General features: G+C 41.5%; 1 protein-coding gene across 2 annotated transcripts in view; it reads right to left on the minus strand.

The window, feature by feature from the left end:
- LOC144708055 (pentatricopeptide repeat-containing protein At4g04790, mitochondrial-like) overlaps positions 1 to 17,597 on the minus strand; it is a 52,396-nt gene extending 34,799 nt beyond the window's left edge. For both annotated transcript variants that reach the window (XR_013582628.1, XM_078581347.1), the window contains exons 1-6: positions 17,289 to 17,597; positions 17,110 to 17,172; positions 14,852 to 15,475; positions 6,583 to 6,762; positions 2,766 to 2,830; positions 1,510 to 1,617 (exon numbers count right to left, since the gene is read on the minus strand). Coding sequence is in view for 1 of the 2 variants with exons in the window: in XM_078581347.1 (XP_078437473.1) it covers positions 1,510 to 1,617; positions 2,766 to 2,830; positions 6,583 to 6,762; positions 14,852 to 15,475; positions 17,110 to 17,172; positions 17,289 to 17,583 (1,335 nt within the window). In the remaining variant the exon portion in view is untranslated. The remainder of the gene's footprint in view (positions 1 to 1,509; positions 1,618 to 2,765; positions 2,831 to 6,582; positions 6,763 to 14,851; positions 15,476 to 17,109; positions 17,173 to 17,288) is intronic.
- Positions 17,598 to 17,967: the final 370 nt, after the last annotated feature.

A 17,967-nucleotide genomic window follows, 5' to 3' on the forward strand; every position in this document is an offset into this window, starting at 1 on the left:
AGAGCCCAAAAGAGGCTTAAAGCTGGGCCCGATAACTCTCTTCTTTAAGCTCGGACTCTTCCTTGTATTTTAGCCCATATTTCAACAAAAGGGAATACTGATAGAGTCCTTACTTGGACCTATCAAAGATGGAAGAGGAGGATGCGCCAACCGTCAAACGTACCAGAACCCACTCGCACAGCAGGGACAGCTTATGCGTTTTCAAACTAAGAGTACGGGGGGAAAACTATAAAGAAAGCAAGAGGGCTATTAGTAGCAGATCATCTTCTCAATATTCTGGATAACAAGACGGCAAACAGAGGAAATTCTCCAGCTTAAGGAGGAGAGGGGTCTGATTGGGCCTGTCTCTCTCTCAACTCTCTCAGTCTTTCCCGATTTAACGTTTTCTGCTCCCTTCAGAGTGCATACGACTTCATAAATTGATTTGTACATTGGAATCCTACTGTTCTTGAATTAGGGATTATATAGAGAACTCAGATTTATTCACAGTACGTTCTCTTCAGGATCCACGATCCTCTCAAATACAAGTCAAAGACCAAATGACCTAAATGTCCCCAATAAGCTGACACGGAGTGCGCTGCCATGGCAAAACAACTGCAGGAGTTAAAAAGAAAGCCTTCAAAAATGAAGTGAAACTTTTTTCCTTTAAAAAAAAGCTTTCAGCACCAAAGATAACCTTGGGGGTATGAACTGTATCACAAAATCCATTAAAATGTAAACAAAAACTCAAATTATTAAATCGTGACGTGACTCCTTCAGCCTCACGATGGCGTTGTCCTCTCCACCATGTCAGCTAGGATTTCTGCCTTGTGTCGCCCTCGCCTTGCCCATGACCTGCACTCTTGGGACTCCAGCATAATCTCAAGAGCACGAATGTGCCTAGGGTTCATCATTCATAACATAATACTGATCAATATTGAAGGTCAACATTCTTCCAGCTAAAATTAAAAAAGAGAATGAAGACAGAAGGCCCCATATGTCTGTTAGAATTCCAGAAATTTCAAGGTGTAATCATTAAATCGAAGGAGATTGAGTAGAGCTTGAGATCAATTATGAGATTTTGATCAAGAGAATTCAAATGAGAGAGAGTGATCAGGAATACACGCTCTTGAAAGAGAGATAAGTTGCGGATCAAGATCCTGGAGCTTCGTTGTATTGATCTTGCTCCTTTGGCATAAGCAGATCTCCTGCCACTAGCCAATTGTCTTTGTGACTCCGACTTCATTGAGTGATTAATTACCTTATCGAATAGATTGACTGGTACAAGTGATCAACTGCATTTTTAGTTGATTCTCCTGCGCAAGGTTACTACTTGAACTGGCACATGCTCCTCTAGGCACTTGTGCTTTGTGCCTCATCTTCATTTTCTTTATCCACCAATAGGAGTTCAGGAGGTCCTTATCTGAGTCATTCTTGATCCGAAGTATGAACGATACAAAACTTCTATGCCACCAGTGAACAAATAAAATAATAGAATACAGAACGCCAAGCAAAAGAATTCCAATTCACCTTGAAAAGATTGCAACAATAAGCAATTAGTTTCTCATATGATCGGCTAGCGGGTTCCAATCCGACCTTTCTGTGAAGTCCTATGAACTTTGAAACAACTTCTTCTACCTACAAAAAAGTGTGAAATTGATCAAAAGCATCACATAAAAAGCATAACCGGGTCTTATGTTCATAAATTAAGCATAAAAATAAACAAATGATAACGAACACGTAACCTGCATTCTGAAAGGATTCATAGACCAATATGCATAGTAAATGTTGGCAATCGCCATGAAGCCAAACGAGCTAGAACAAAAACACGCTTTAGGTCTCAAGATAGATGGTTTCATCTTCCATACTTATTGGAAAGATGAGAACCCTAAGTCCAATAAATTAAGCCCATTAAGGATAAACCTCTCACTTCCAACAGAGAAATTTATATTATGACCTTACAGTGGGGCCTGTGGATCTCAAATGCTACACACAATTTAAGGCTAATCAGATCATTAAATTACAACTTTTATCTCATGTAGGGTCCTCGTTTCAAAAAAAAAAAAATCTCATGTAGGGTCGTCACTAATCTAGCCCAGTACGCACTTGTATATTCTGCCCTCTCTCTTTTAACCAGACAGACAAATTGTGCTGTTTTGATTATCATCCTCTAACGGTTTGTTCTGCCCTCTCTCTCTCTCTGCGCAATCCAAGTCTTTCATTGAGAATTCATTTCAATTTACCAGTGTTTAGGAATTTAATACCAGTCAAAACTCTACTTAAAAGTTGTGCGAACGATAGGGAAAGTAAGCAACATATCGAGTGGATAAGCAAATGCTAAAAAAAGGGAAATATTTCAGAATGAGAAGTACGAAAATAAGTCAAGGAGAATATAGCACAAAATAATGAAAGCAAGAGCCTGCCACAAAGTATTTAGGAAGCTAGCCGCAATTAAAACCTTTACAATGTATCAGTGGTATGGCAAATGATAACAAAGCAAATTTGAGAGTTAGAAAAATAATGAAAACAAGAGCCTGCCACTTAGAATTTGGTATGGTGCTGTAAGTAAGATCTCAACTATGTGAGTTTAACTTTAGGACTTCGCACAAAAAAATCATACACCAACATCAACCTGAAATTGAATCAATATAGATTCACCTGCTCTTACAAATAAATGCTGGTCAGGCCAACAAGAAGTATTCAATAATGGACAAAGATTCATAGATCTTAACGAACCAATCAAAGCAAGTTGGATGAAAATTTTAAGACCATGTGAAAAGACTTACTGAGAGATTGGGCATTTTGGAGGTGTAATCAAGTATCAACAACGAGATATCACTCTCTGCCACATCTAGAATAACAGCAGTCTTCAGATACAGGGATAAAATGATTCAACTCTTCAAATAAACAAATTAAATAAATAATAATAATTACGGGACAACATTAAAATGACTGATGAAATGTAAAACACCTCTGCAGCCTGATCACTTTTCTGTTGTAGGCCACTTCTGCATGGTTCTACTTTTGTTGTGTCGTTCTTCAAGCGAAACTTGGTACCTTACTGGGTCTATGAGAAACACTGACCCCGTAACCATCAGTATCCCTCTTTAAGGCAGCTTTGCTTAGGCGAAGGCATCCAAGACTGAACATGAGTTTCTGGCTCATTGATTCTCTCCCTCCCTCTTAATCATCATAACTCTCTCTCTCTCTCACTATTGGCGACGCAGATGTGTTTCATGAATGTCAGAAGCACCAGTCCAGTGCCTTGTGAAAATATTACCATGGTCACCTCCTTCCTTTGTCTCCAACTCTCATTTCCCTTCCTTGGAAAAAAATTTTGGACACCATTTGAAAAGTATGAGAAGTCTATTCAGTGAAGTTTTCATCTAACTACATTAGGAAAACCGATAAAACCTGGGTTGTATCAGACACCATGTACCCCAAGAACTCCACTTGTTCTTGTAGACCGAGACACTTTTTGGCTTCAGAAAGAGTTGATGCTTGTGTAAGAGGCCACACAGCTAACCTGTTTGTAACGCTCCTCGGATTTGCAGTAAATGAGCACAAACCTTTGGGAGAAATGGAACAGATTGTGGTGGCAGCCCGTGTCAAGGTGACGGCAGTGGATGGCAGAAATGGCTTCAGGATGAGGTGCAGTTTGTTGGTCAATCAATATAACAGAATGATTGATAAACTTTGTTTTTGAAGAAAGGAGGGAAGATCACTGGAGATCGGTGATGAACCCAAAGCTAATAATAAATGAACGTGAAATACATGACAGAGCAGAGTGGTCCGCTTCCCATCCTCCACTCCCTCCAAAACCAGTACGAAATAAAACTCTCCACATCTTGCAAGACAGTATCCATTGAGGCAGCCCTTCCTTAAACATAACCTCATTACCATGCAACCATATCACCCATAACACAGCGAGGAACCTACCCCACTCCATATGTTCCCTGCATGCACCTTCCCGGATCGAGCCCAGCAAGCTTTATTGAAAGTCACATCCAACCTGCTGAGCTTCTGGGAGTTCCATATTGCTCGAGCAAACAGACACTCAAAGAAAATGCAAGAGCAGTCTTCCTCATCCTGTGTACAAATGGGGCACACTGCCAAGGTATCTGGAAACATTCCCTTCCAGAGGACTTGTATCATAATGCATCTTCTTAAGAGCAGCCATCCAAAAATCTTTAATTTTTACGGAACCTTTCGTTTTCATAGGATTCTGCAGGTAAGAATGATTTACTCCTCCATTGGGTCCTCTTGGATCTTCCTGTGAGCATCCCAAACCGAAAAGGATGGGCCTCCCCACATCCAACTGTCCTATGTCCCCCTTAAAGGTCAAATGTGTAATAGAGACTGTTGCATGCTCAACAAATCTCCCACCCTCTGGTCTGAAAAGCCCCCCAAAATTGGATTCCATGTATCCTCCCAACAGTATTTAACTGGAACTTGAGTGTTCTGCGCAAGAGGGAATAGGCCTGGGAACTCCTACAATGTAGCGCAAGCTGACCAGTCATCTCCATCAAAGTTACATTAATATATTTACCATATAGAAGGCAAGATATTACTAATGCTGTGAGCTTCTATTTCAGTTTATGCATGCTACCAAATTCCGTCAGCGGCGAAAACGGAATGCAGGAGGCTTTGACCAGAAAATTTTCACGTGGATACTGATATGAGGGTGAGAGTCTGCACGTATGGTTCTGGCCAATGGAAGGGTATACCTGGAGTGTACCAAAGTGCAGCTGCACAAAGCCTCCTGGAGTGTACCAAAGCCTATAATCCCTTGTCTTAAAGTACGCTTCTTCCTAGCTTTCTCATGATTTTATAGAGAGTGTGACAAAAAAAACGCTCCACATCGGTTCAGAAAGCCAATAGATTGATGTGACCCTTTATCAAATCTAGAGCATTTAAGCCATTTGTCCCACAAGGGCATTTCTGTCGTTTGAACCTGCTATAGGTTGTGTGGTCATTTTAACTTTAGGTTAGTTTTCTTTTTAAATAGATGTAGCCATCCCTTGGGAAAGACAGACAAGAAGTAATTTGAAGATGTCTTCCCCCTCAACATGTCGATGTTGTTCCCAGTGTCCTCATCTCCTTGTCATCATATTCTTCCTTGTGCCTCTGCAGATGTTACTCCCTGCAGGATCAGCAACGTCCCTCTCATCCTGATGAAGATTTTACACCCCCTTATAATCCTACCTTCTCTCTCTCTGGATAGAATCTAAATCAAGGGTCTTGTCCGCTGTTACATCTACTCAAAGTACACTAATAAAATCCCAACCAGGATCCTGTTGTAGATGCCAGATGACCATCAAGGCACTTCATTGGTGAAGGCAAACCACAAAGAAAAAGATCATTTACACATCTTTTTTGTTTGAATAAAAGGATCGTTTACACATCTAGAGATCCAAAATGGAGTTCATACGACTCCATTGTGATATTAGTTGGAAGATTGGTCGGATGGAGGCCTCCTACAGGTGGAGCTTCCACAACTTTTGCCGTTGTACGGAATCCTCACGCCATGTTCTGAGAATGTTGTGATGGTGAATGCATGGAGTCCAACCTTAGAGGTGCTATGTCGAATCAGAGAGTGGAAGAATTGCTGGACATGCAATATGCGCTCATACATATTAAACCGTTGACCAAGACCCAAGATAGCTGAGAGTGGCGGTGCAACTCCTTTTTTATCAGAAATGCCTACATGGAGGTCAGAGGGGAGCATCGAAGGATTCAACAACCATTACAATATGTGGCCTACTGTGGAAACAGAAAGTTCCTAAAAAGGTGTGGATTTTCGGTTGGTTGTTGATGAGGCTGTGAATTGTGCCAAGGGGCCTCCGAAAAAAAATATTCCCAGACGCCCCAACAGAATGTGTTATGTGCGCAAGGGGTGAGGAAGACTGTTCTCATCTCTTGTTTTCATGTCAGGTCAGCAGATAAAATTCTTCATGGAGTGTAGTCTCTTGGGGCATGCTTGTTTAGACAGGGGAAAAGGGGGGACCATTTTAGTCATTGTGTATGTCGACTGTTCATCTACTTAAATTGAATTAGATTCATCGAGATATCAGGTGATCTGAAATATTTTTTCCAAAAACTAAAAATCTTTCAACAGAGAAAATCAAATAAGTTTTCTAGTATGATTCTATAATGACGTAAATAGGCAAGATGGAAGTAAAAAGAATAAATAAACAAGTTGAAACCACAGAAAGTTATAAGTGAAAGAGAATGCATCAATATTCTACAACAAGAAAAAAAATAGCAGAGAATATTGTTGAATTTAGTTCCCCTTGTGCAGCTCTAGTTTTTCCTCCAGCTCCCTCTCCTAAACCTCTCTTGTGGTGGCTAGGGTTTACAAAAACAAGAATTGAACTTCTTACTGATTCACCTATTACAGCTGGTTTAAATACCAGCCAATAAGAGTAAATGGGCTGGGCCCACTCATATTAAGTTATTCTCAAATGGGAATGGCCACTCATATTAAGCCACATGGGTCCACTGATATGAATCTGGCCCACTTACACATAAAGGGAAATATAAAAATAAAAGCCGGAAAATCAACAACAGCTAACAAGTAGCCTACACGATAAACACTCGTACCTCCACCCTTTAGGGACGAGAAGGAGTCCATAGCAAGGTTTTCAAGAGATAATTTTCCCAAAGTCTGAAATATTACTGATAAGTATTCCATTGATGAGACATGCCGCACATCCAAAAAGTTTAACAATTGCAACATCTCTTCCTTCCTATCACCAACACAGAATGCTAATAAATAATTTTCTGTCAAATAAATACATTGTATTAGAATTGTCATTTCAAGGAAACAATCGGATTTACATAATTAAGGATGAAACAATATCAAATAGATTGAAAAAATATTTACTTGCATGACATTATTTTTAGCCAATTGTAAACTGATAGATTCTACTCAAGGAAGTACCAAAGAAAGAGGAAACAAAGATCTGGTCAACGGACTGTTGTCCAGTTGAGTTGACCAAGAAAAGGAGAGGAGGTGCCTCTCTCCTATAAATAATGACTGGCGGACCAGGTATGGCATCTTTGTATTGTTTTCTTGGAGTCATACTCGACGGTTACTTGTCCGGAAGGCCTGAGCGGTGGGTGGGAGTCACCCGCTACTGATCTGGAGGGAGGAGCTTCGCCGAGTGGAGCCGTTTGTGATCGAGAAGGAGCTTCACCAAGGAGGGAGGAGCCATCACGATCTGCACTATCCTTGTTCTTTTGCAAGCTACATTGTCAAGTTTCAGTTACAACTCCAATTACAATATCAATCTAGTAAAGACAGTTTATTGATACTATTGTTAGAGTATCATAAACCATATAACTTTTGAACTTAACATTCTAAACATTCTAAAAAGGATCATAAGACAAGACTAAGCCATCAAACAATGAGCACAAGAGATGTCGTGTATGCTTCAGTTCTTGCCAAAGCTTCTCTATCTCGTCAGAGATTGGCCAATGGCCCAAGAAGACCTCTGGCTAAGAATGACCCACCATGGTGCTTCTTGACCTGCTTGGCAGACTAAAGCCTTAGGTTGGCCAAACTGTGGTCGCCTTTGAATCTTCCAGCAAGTTTCTATGGTGAGTAGAAGCTTCTTGCAATGCAAACATAAGCCGCTTTGGGTCATCACCTGAGGATTTTGCAGGGCTTGAACCCATGTGACTGCTTCTTCAAAGGTAGGAACTCAATGTTTGTTGATCAGCATTGTCTTGAGAATATTAAACTGGAAATTAAGCCTGAGATGAATTTTTAAAGTCGATCCTCCAAAACATGAGCACATTCTTCTGAAGCTGGTCGGCTGTGATACAGTTCAGTCTATACAGCTTCCAGTGTCGTGGCATGCTCATACATGCTCATATCTCCTTTAGCCTAGCTAAACGACTTGAGCAACAACACAGCAATATTTTACTTATCATTTTGCTTTGAACATAGCTTATACTATCTGGCCCATAGATCAAAATTTGATGCAAGGAGCAGAAGAGGTCAGTCGAAAGAGGTATCCATACTTTTAACAACTATGCATTAATGAGGCCATCAGCCTCTAACCAGCTCTCTAACAGTGGTCTGTTTTCACTGGGTGGTTCATCAGACAGATGTTTCATCTTGCGCCCAGCCATAGAAACCATCATCACATATTCTTACTATTCAAGTAGACTCGGACTTTTTGGCAAGGATGATACATTTACAGGAGATAACTTCAAATCTAACAGTGGGTTGTCTTTGCTGGCCATCTCAGACTATGTCAGGATCCCTTCTGGAACTGGTAATCTCCCTCTCTCACTCCTGGCGGCTAGGGTTTGGAAGAGAAGGAAGACGAAAAGCCACATTTCATTAACTTGCAGGATCTGTATAAAGACAGATCCAGTAACAGTTACATTCGTAATGGGCCAGGCCCAATAATGAGAGAAACAGGAAATAGTAAGAAATAGAAAGAGAGAAATAGGAAATTCGAAATAGAGAAATAGGGAAATAGGAAATAGGGCATCGGCTAACAACCCCCCGCAAGTTGGGTATGTATGTTAGTCATGCCCAGCTTGGTGGCTAGCCAGTGTACTCCTGGGCCAGGTAGTCCCCTAGTAAAGATGTCTGATACTTGATCAGCAGATCCAACATAGTCAATAGTAACAATACCAGCTTCAATCTTCTCCTTTATAAAATGGCGATCAATCTCAATATGTTTGGTCTTCTCATGTTGAACAGGGTTGTTAACTATCGAATGTATAAGTTAATGGGACTATACTTATGGGCTATTATCCGATTTATTTAAAATCGGATATATAACGGCTAGTCAAACTAGCCGTTAGAGCTAGTCAAACTAGCCATTATAAACAGACTGTATAAATACTTATGTTGTGCTAATGAAAGTCAAGCTTGTTTTCTCCTTCTTCCTCGTCTATATTCTATTCTTCTCGCCTCCTGCTCTAAGGATTCAGCATTGTTGACATTAACAATGGCATTTGCTGACTTATTATCACAAGACACTTTAATTGGGTCTTCTTCCTTGATTCGTAGCTCTGTCAAGATGCCTTTAATCCACAGTCCTTCACATATGCCCTGGGCAAGTGCTCGGAGTTCTGACTCTGCGCTTGATCTCGCAACAACCGGTTGTTTCTTACTTCTCCATGTTACCAGACTTCCCCCAATAAAAGAACAATAACAGGAAGTTGACCTTCGATCAATCACTGACCCTGCAAAATCTGCATCTGTATAGATATTTACTGATATTTTACCAGTCCATCGGAATAGAAGTCCTTGCCCCCACTGGCCTCTTCAGGTATGCCAAGACTCGATGAGCTGCCTGTAGGTGAATCTCTATTAGATCATTCATATGCTGACTCAATACTCCCAGCAAAGCCAATATACAGGCGAGTGTGATTGAGATAAGTCATCTTCCCAATAAGTCTTTGATAAGCTTCTTGATTAACGGGTGAACTGTCCTCTCCTCTTCCAAGTTTCACATTGGGGTCAATGGGATTAGCTGCTGGTTTGCAGGCAGTCTTTCCTGTTTCCTTCAACAAGTCGAGTATGTACTTGTGTTGTGAAAGGCAGATACCTTCCTTGGAGTGAGCCACTTCTATTCCCAGGAAATAACATAGGGTCCCAAGTGATTTATTTGCAAATTCCTGAGATAGGCATCGACCCAGTCTTCCAGTCTCCTCTATGTCACTGCCAGTGACTATGATATCATCAACATATACTAGTAGAGCATCTTTTCTTCCAATGTCGGCTCGCTCGTGCGATATGGGCTAGCCAGGGGCTAGCAGAGATTACGTTGAGCTCGGTCTTATGGGCCACACTGCTGCGGCGTCAGCGTGGGTTTGAGAAGGAGCGGGGACTGAGATTCGCGGTGCTTTGGGCGATATGGTCCCACCGCAACGAGGTCTTATTCAAGGGGACGGCAATGTCGGTGGACAGGGCTATAAATGAAGTGGAGAGACTTGTGTTTTGTTGGTTTGGTCCTGGCTGAGGTGGAGGGTACGGGGGGCTCGATGGGCCATTTGTTTTTGGCCTAGATCCCTCCTGTCCACGTGTATGGAGGTTCACCAAGCTGGGTGATCTTCTTTATTGTTCAAAAATAAAAACATATACTAGTAGAATAATCAATTTTCCATCTGTACTGTGCTTGAAAAACATAATGTGATCTGCATTACTTTTAAGATATCCCAGCTGCTTCAGAGACCTTGTAAACTTCCCAAACCAAGCTCGAGGTGACTGTTTCAGTCCATATAGAGCGTTCTTCAGTTTACACACCATGCAGGAATGCATTCTTCACATCATACTGAAATATTCCCCAGCTGAAATGAGCTGCCAGTACAATAAGTATCCTGACTGTATTCAATTTTGCCGCTGGTGCAAATGTCTCAAAATGGTCTATCCTATATGACTGAGTAAAGCCTTTTTCCACCAGCCGAGTCTAATACCTATCCAATATTCCATCAGAGTTGTACTTCGGTGAATACACCCATTTGCATCCCACAACTTTCTTTCCCTCAGGTAACTGTATTAGATCCCATTTGTGGTTGTCTCCCAAGGCCTGCATTTCGAGGTCCATTGCTGCTTTCCATTCTGGCAAAGACAAGGCCGCCTCTACAGATTGTGGGATCACCACATCCACCAGGTTACTCAGGAAAGTCTGGTACTGAGGTTACAATCTGTTATAGGCCAAGTAATTGGACATTGGGTAAATAGTCTTCTCGGTACAGGTTCTTACACCCTTTCGAAGGGCTATAGGCCAATAATACTGATCTGCTGGACTTGTTTGATCACTTGCTTTCTCAGGCTCAGGTTGTGGATTATAGTTACCTTCTTCAACTTCTCTGACGCCATTGTCCACTGATGTAATCTCAACAGGTTCAATCTGGCCAATATCAGCTTTGATTTCTGACGAGCTTGGTTTCACAGATGTACTTGAGCCTGACTGGGGGCCCTCTGCTTCAACACTTGAGGGCATCCATTCTAACCATGTACTGTCACTTCCTGATGGCTTCGGGTTGCTCTTGTGGAAATATGACTGCATCTCATCAAAGGTTACATCTGATGAAATAAAGAACTTACCAGTTGTGGGATGAAAACATTTGTACCCCTTCTGAGAGAATGAGTGGCCAACCATAGCACATTTAATGGCCCTTGGGTCAAATTTTCCTCGCCCTTGATTGTGGACATGAACAAATGCCACCGACCCAAAGACTCTGGGCTTGAGTCCTGTCTTCAGATCAACCTGCTTGAACATCCCTGAAAGAAGTTCCAGTGGACTTTGATAAAGAAGCCCTTTTGAAGGGGTCCGGTTTATCAGGTGGACTGAGGTGAAAACAGCTTCTCCCCACAGATTCTTGGGAACATGATTATGAAGCAATAATGTTCTTGCCATTCACACAGTATGGCCTATACGTCTCTCTGCTAGAACATTCTGCTGGGGGGTGTTAACGCAGGAGGATTCATGAATGATCCCATTCTGTTGAAAATAGTGGGGCAAAAACATGTTAAAGTAATCACGTGCATTATCAGATCTGAATCTTTTCACAGTGACCCCAAATTGATTCTTTATCATTTCCATAAAGACTTTAATAGTTTGAACAACTTCCATCTTGGACTTGAGCAAATACACCCACGTCAATCTTGTGGCATCGTCCACAAATATAAGAAACCACCAGTGACCAGATATAGTTGTTGTTGGGCTCGGACCCCGTACATCACTGTGAATGCAATAAGGTGGGTTATCACTCCTCCCAATATGATTACATGAAGTTCTTTTATGTTTTTCCAGTTGACAGGCATCACAAGATAATTGTTCAACCTTAACATCCTTGAATAGAGAAGGAAACCAGGTCTTTAACAAGCCAAAAAGAAGGATGGCCAAAACAGGAATGATCAAGCAAGATTTGAGCAGCTTCATGTGCTCTCTCCCTTCCATCCCGGACAGACTGCAGAGTGGAGGAACACGTTGCTCCTTCTTCAAAAAACAGCAATCCATCCTTAGCCTTAACACGTCCAGTCTTCTGGCCCACCACCTTATCATAAAAATAACATTCATCATTGTCAAGTATAAATCTGTAAGGAAGCTCTTTAACTAACGCTGGGTTGAAATTAATTGTGCCTTCAGCAGTGGAACATGTAACACATTCCTCAGCCTTCCTAGAGGATGAACCTCTAGATCACCGATACCTGTAACCTGCAATGTTTCTCCTCCAGCTGTTAACACCCTCCTTTGGCCATCAATAGGTCTATAGTTAAGAAATTTAGAAACATCGGGGGCCATATGATCTGTTGCCCCACAGTCAATGACCCACAATGTCCTTCTTGACTAAGAAAAAATATGTGCATCACCAAAGTAGGCTTTAGCCTCACCTGAGTGGACGAGTGACGTGGAGCTCAACATGCTCTTCAGTTTTTCAAAATCCTCCTCCAACTGCTCCAGCTCACCCAGCTGGCCTGAAGAAGTAGGCTTCACACACTCGGCTGCTGATGATTTTTGGGGTTCAGTTTGTGAATGAGTGGTTGTATAAGCCTTCCCCTGTTGAGTTGGTTTCCCACGCAGCTTCCAGCACATGTCTTGAGTATGTCGCCAGCGCTTGCAGTAGGTGCAGAATAGATCATCCTTATCATCTCCTTTCTTCACACGTCCCTGTTGAGTTTTGAGTTCGTTACCCTGCTGGTTGGAGTTGCTGTTTTTAGTCTCTGATACAGTAGGGCGTGGAAAAACTCCATCTTTTTTCTTAGTCAAGAAGGTTGTAGCCTCTCCCTTTCCAGGCTCCACCAGCTGCTGTAGCCTCATCTCTTCATCTGGAACGATACTGATTGCCTCCTCAAGATTTGGAACTCTCTCTCTCTGTGCAAGACCTGGCTCCTCAACGCCTCATACACCATGTTAAGCCCCATGAGAAACTTGTAGAGACGATCCTTCATCACATACTGCCATTCTGGTGACTCAGGATTCAGAATTGGCCTATAGTGGTCGATCTCCCGCTAAAGGGCTATCAATTCAGTTGAATATTCGTCCACGGACCGCTCTCCCTGCACCAAGTTAGTAGCACGAGTAACCAAGCTGTAGATGCGCCAGTCAATACCTCGTTTAGAGCTACTCCTCTGTGCATGGTCCCATATTCCTTTTGCAGTCTTCAGGAACAGAAATTTCTTGAATCTTTCCCCAGCCATGCTGCCCAAGAGCCAAGCATGAACCAGTGAGTCCTCTTGCTTCCAAACTTTGTAGTTTGGATCTTCAGAATCGACCACCCTAGTGAGGTGATCAAGGAGTCCCAGTCCATCAATAATCAACTCGACATACTGACTCCAGTGAAGTAGGTTTAAGCTATCATACTTCACCGACTCAGGAACTTTGGGAAAAGTAATCTGTGGAGCTTTCTCACGGTCTCGAAGAGACACCATCCTTTCTGATGAAGCTTGGCTTACTCCAGACCTTGTCTTCATCTCTGCATTGGCCATGACCAGGCGCTCCTTGCTCCAGGCAGGCCGAAATCACTGCTGGTGAACACAGCAGAATGCCCCCGATCAGGGCTCTGATACCATGTCAGGATCCCTTCTGGAACCTGTAATCTCCCTCTCTCACTCCTGGCGGCCAGGGTTTGGAAGAGAAGGAAGACGAAAAGCCACATTTCATTAACTTGCAGGATCTGTATAAATACAGATCCAGTAACAGTTACATTCGTAATGGGCCAGGCCCAATAATGAGAGAAACAGGAAATAGTAAGAAATAGAAAGAGAGAAATAGGAGTTTCATAATAGAGAAATAGGGCATCAGACAACAGACTACCTACAGGAGAATAGAGAGAATAGATAGAATACTGCAAGGTTGCCGATTTAGCCACCTACAGGAGCTTGTTCAGAAATAGGAATTCAACGTACGGCTCAGTAATCCTGGTGGATTTCTCCCGGAGCTCGACCAGGGACCAAAGGAAGGGAAAATGGATGGGAGTAAGGTTTGGTAATCTGGAAAGGTCACCCACAAGAGCTCTTCTTGCAGACTCAGATTGTGCCGCATGTTGTTGATGATAAAAAAACCAGAGGCAGTGAAAAAATGATGTGAGTGAGTTAGAGCATGTATGCCTGAATCAACGTCAGGTCTAATAACATGAAGGACAATATCATATCACCAGCAGAAAGCACATGGTCAGCAGAGCAGCAATGACAATCAACAGCAGAATGGTCACGGAGTACAGAAGTGAGAGAGAGAGAAAGAGATCACGAAAAGGGTTAAGAAAACTCTTTGATTGTCTGTCGTGAATCTGGCCCAGACCCGTTATACCAGATTGCTAAGGTATATTGGAAAGAGAATAAACTGGAACTTCCAACTGTGATGATGAGTCAAGGTTTCCATAACTCTTTAGAAAAATAGGGAATATCACCCATGGCTGGAGATCAACCCAAAGGTTTTATTAACTCATTACCAAATATAAATTTTCAAAAGGGAATATTTTACCTCCCCATATTAGACCTTGCCAATGTTTAATGGCAATTTAAGGAGGAAACTAATGAAAAACGGACTTTAAGGATTTAATCGAAAATGCAACTTATGAAGGGTTTACAATCTGTTGTTACAAAGGCAAAAGGTTCTCTTCATTGGAAAAGTTCTAGTTGGTGCGGCTAAGGTCTTTTATTTGCATAATTAAATACCGAACAGACATATAAATGGCAAAACTTTCTCTAGCATTGGTTGGATCCATCAATTTCAATGGGCCCAAACGATGGAAATGGTCTTCCAACAAGCGTCATCAAAAAATGAATATAGTCACAATGGAAATTATATCATTTCACACAAGAGTTGGTAATACTACAATTGATTATTTAGAAAAACAAGTCAATAAAATACGTCAAAAATTTCAGAAAATACCTTACCCGCTATCCTCATATCACTAATGCTGCCATTTGCTATAATTGAGTGAAAGCATTCCACGATTTTTTCCTCGTTTCTGGACTTGATCCACAGCATCATCTCGTAATATGAAACTCTAGGGTTGGCCTGATGAGATTCATCCTTTAGGATATCAATTAAGGAGTGGAATTCTTCTATCAATCCCATATCAATCAGGTACATGAGCAAAGGTCTGTAACTTTCTTCTTCAATTTTAAAACCTTTTTCTTTCATGGATCCAAAGAGATGAAATGCTTTTTGAACCCGGATAAGGGAATCGTTTACATCGCTGGCCTCTCGAGCTTTCTCAATGCAAAGATCAATCAAGGCACTGTATTCTTTGACACCAGTTTCTTTCCCAAGTTTACTGAGGACTTCAAGTGTATTCTCAGTGCCCAATACTTCAGCGGACTTTTTTATCAGGCGAGAAAAACGAATGTTGTGAGAGTTCTTCAGAGTCCACTTTGCCTTTCTTTCTCGATTCCTTTCCCTTTGCATCTGCAACTTGAAGATATTATGAGTGTCACGGGCCCCACAATTCTCTAGGACTGTACAGCAACCTTTATCAGTCCCTCGTGATCGGCCCACCTTCAATGATTCACTATCACCTAGATAGATAAATGTGATTAGAGGAAGACCAAAATTTACAAAGAAAGCTTTGGAGATCATAATACCGTTAATGTCTAATAAAATTTGATAAAAATAGATTAGAAGAATAATCAATCATAAAGTGAATATAGTTCGCAATGATCATTAGGGCTGGCACACAATGACGCTTTTTCATCTTCATCTGCATCTCTGAAGCCCATCACAATCAAAATTGCCTTTACCTTCTTCAATGAGGATGATGACTATTTAACATCAGATCACAATGATGATGAAATGATTAAATGCTCTATCTAAGCTTGGAGACCAATTGATGACAACAATGATGCCATATCTTGGAATCTATATAATGGTGACGATGATTCATCATTGAACGGTAGAAGCCGTTGATGATGATGAGAATGATGATGATTTTAACTGATCAATGGATACCACTGACAATGAAGACGATAATGGAAACTCTGATAACCGGGATAATGACGATGGTTTATCATTGTCATCATCCACTCGTCATTGTCATTGTAGATGTTGGAGCCTACTGGTCATCAATTTCAACGGAAAATGATAGCTTCTTTGATGCCAAGCCCTTAAGTATGAAGCCTCGAGGAAAATGAGCTTAGAGAACCTCAATAAAATTAATCAGTCAATAATCGTTTACTGGAAAAAATATTCTTTTATTAATATTGTACAAAGTTTATCATCATGCCCTTAGACAAATGCATTCTCTGTAATTATAACACACGTCGGTCAATAGAATCAATATGCTGGTGGTCCAACTAGAAGATTTGTTAACCTCTAAACAGCAAAGACCGTATCTTGTAAACTAGATGATGTCTAGGATGATTCTTTCAGGAAAACAATGTTGATGATGATGTTACAATTCTGGAATGTAGAACTATTTCTGAGTACGAAAACTTCAGGAATTTCCCAAAGCAGCGGTATCCAACCAAGAACGCACAATGCCGAACTGAGTTTAGAAGATAGAGAGAGAAACACAGGGCAGAATGATAGAAGAAACACAATAACCAATGGATTGCATCGGATCTATTCTTTCCTTTCTGGATCTGAGAGAACCCTCTCTGAATCCAGCCTGTAGCCATAGCTCCAAACATTGAAACCAATTCCCCTCCTTGACCGATCAACCTGGTCTTGTTTTTTTCTGTGCCGCTTCCCCCTAAAATGAGTTTGAAATCTCACTTGATAGTTGAGGCAAAAGTGTGTGATGACACCGCCTTCTTTTTTCACTTTATCAGATGATTCATCCTTGATAAAGCTATGAGGAAAAGCTGATGATTCATGATTGGCCTCAGGTGACAATGACGAGGAAGAAAACAAACAACTCGTGATGATGTTTCATCAATGTCATCATCCGTCATTGTCAATTTTGATGCCAAAACCTAATGGGCATCAATTTTAAAGAAAAATAGTAGTGCAATGCCACAAAGCATTAACATTAAAATTCGTGATGTCTCAATCTAACTTTTGTTTTGAAAGATGGCGAAGTCTCAATTTAACCTCCGAGAAATTGAGATTAAATGGCCACAAGAGAATCATCCTCTCTACAATCGTACAAGTAAAAAATTTAATGTCAAAGGAACTGAAAATTTCAATTGAAAATACATTCATTTCTGCGTACCTCGCAACGCGGAAGTGACGTGAAACACCACATCCACAGGCGATTTATCTTCAGAAACACCACCTGCAAACCAAAACAACAGCATTAAAAACCAAAACGTGAAAAGAAATCAGCTAACATTGCATTCTATACAGATGAATGCCACTGCCCTCAAAAACTAAAAACAATAAAAAAAGCACCTGCTCGCGCTTGCTTGAGCACGGACAACACCTTCGACGGGACACTTCCAGGAAATTCGGAGTTCTTACACGAGGGACCCAAATCGGAGATTCCTGGAAACTTTCCGCTGAGGCGTCCAGAAAGGATCGTTCTCTTCCAAGTCGCGATCTTTCCCCCCCCTCCATCACCGTCCGAGGAAGAGGAACCACTTTCTTTCAGGCTTGTGACGAACAGGGAGGACAGCGATTCTGCAGAGACGACTGGCTTTTCGATCGTCGACGCAGCGATGATCTCCTTCAACCTCCCGCCTCGCATCTCACTGCAGAATAGAGTTGTCAATGAACGACCATGAATTCATACTTATATAGTATAGTGCAGGGACGTGGACGGGACGGTTTTTTCGTCTTAGGACGAAAAAATCGTCCCGTGCGCGGGGTTGGACGAAAAACCGTCCGACAAGGGATGGACTAAAATCCGTAATGCTACATTAATTCCTTGACATTTTGCATTAAAGTCCCTGTCTTTTTTTTGCGCTCCCAAAATGACGCCGCCCAAAAGTAATTGTACATATGTTCCTCTACTTTCTCTCTCCTCCATATTTCCCTAAAAACTTAGAAAGATCCGTATTAATTCAATCAGACCTTGGAACTATTTTTACTGGATATTTCTTCCAGGATGAGGGACGGGACGGTTTTCTCC

The sequence above is a fragment of the Wolffia australiana genome, chromosome 9, assembly GCF_029677425.1.
Source record: "Wolffia australiana isolate 7733 chromosome 9, ASM2967742v1".
NCBI lineage: Eukaryota > Viridiplantae > Streptophyta > Magnoliopsida > Alismatales > Araceae > Wolffia > Wolffia australiana.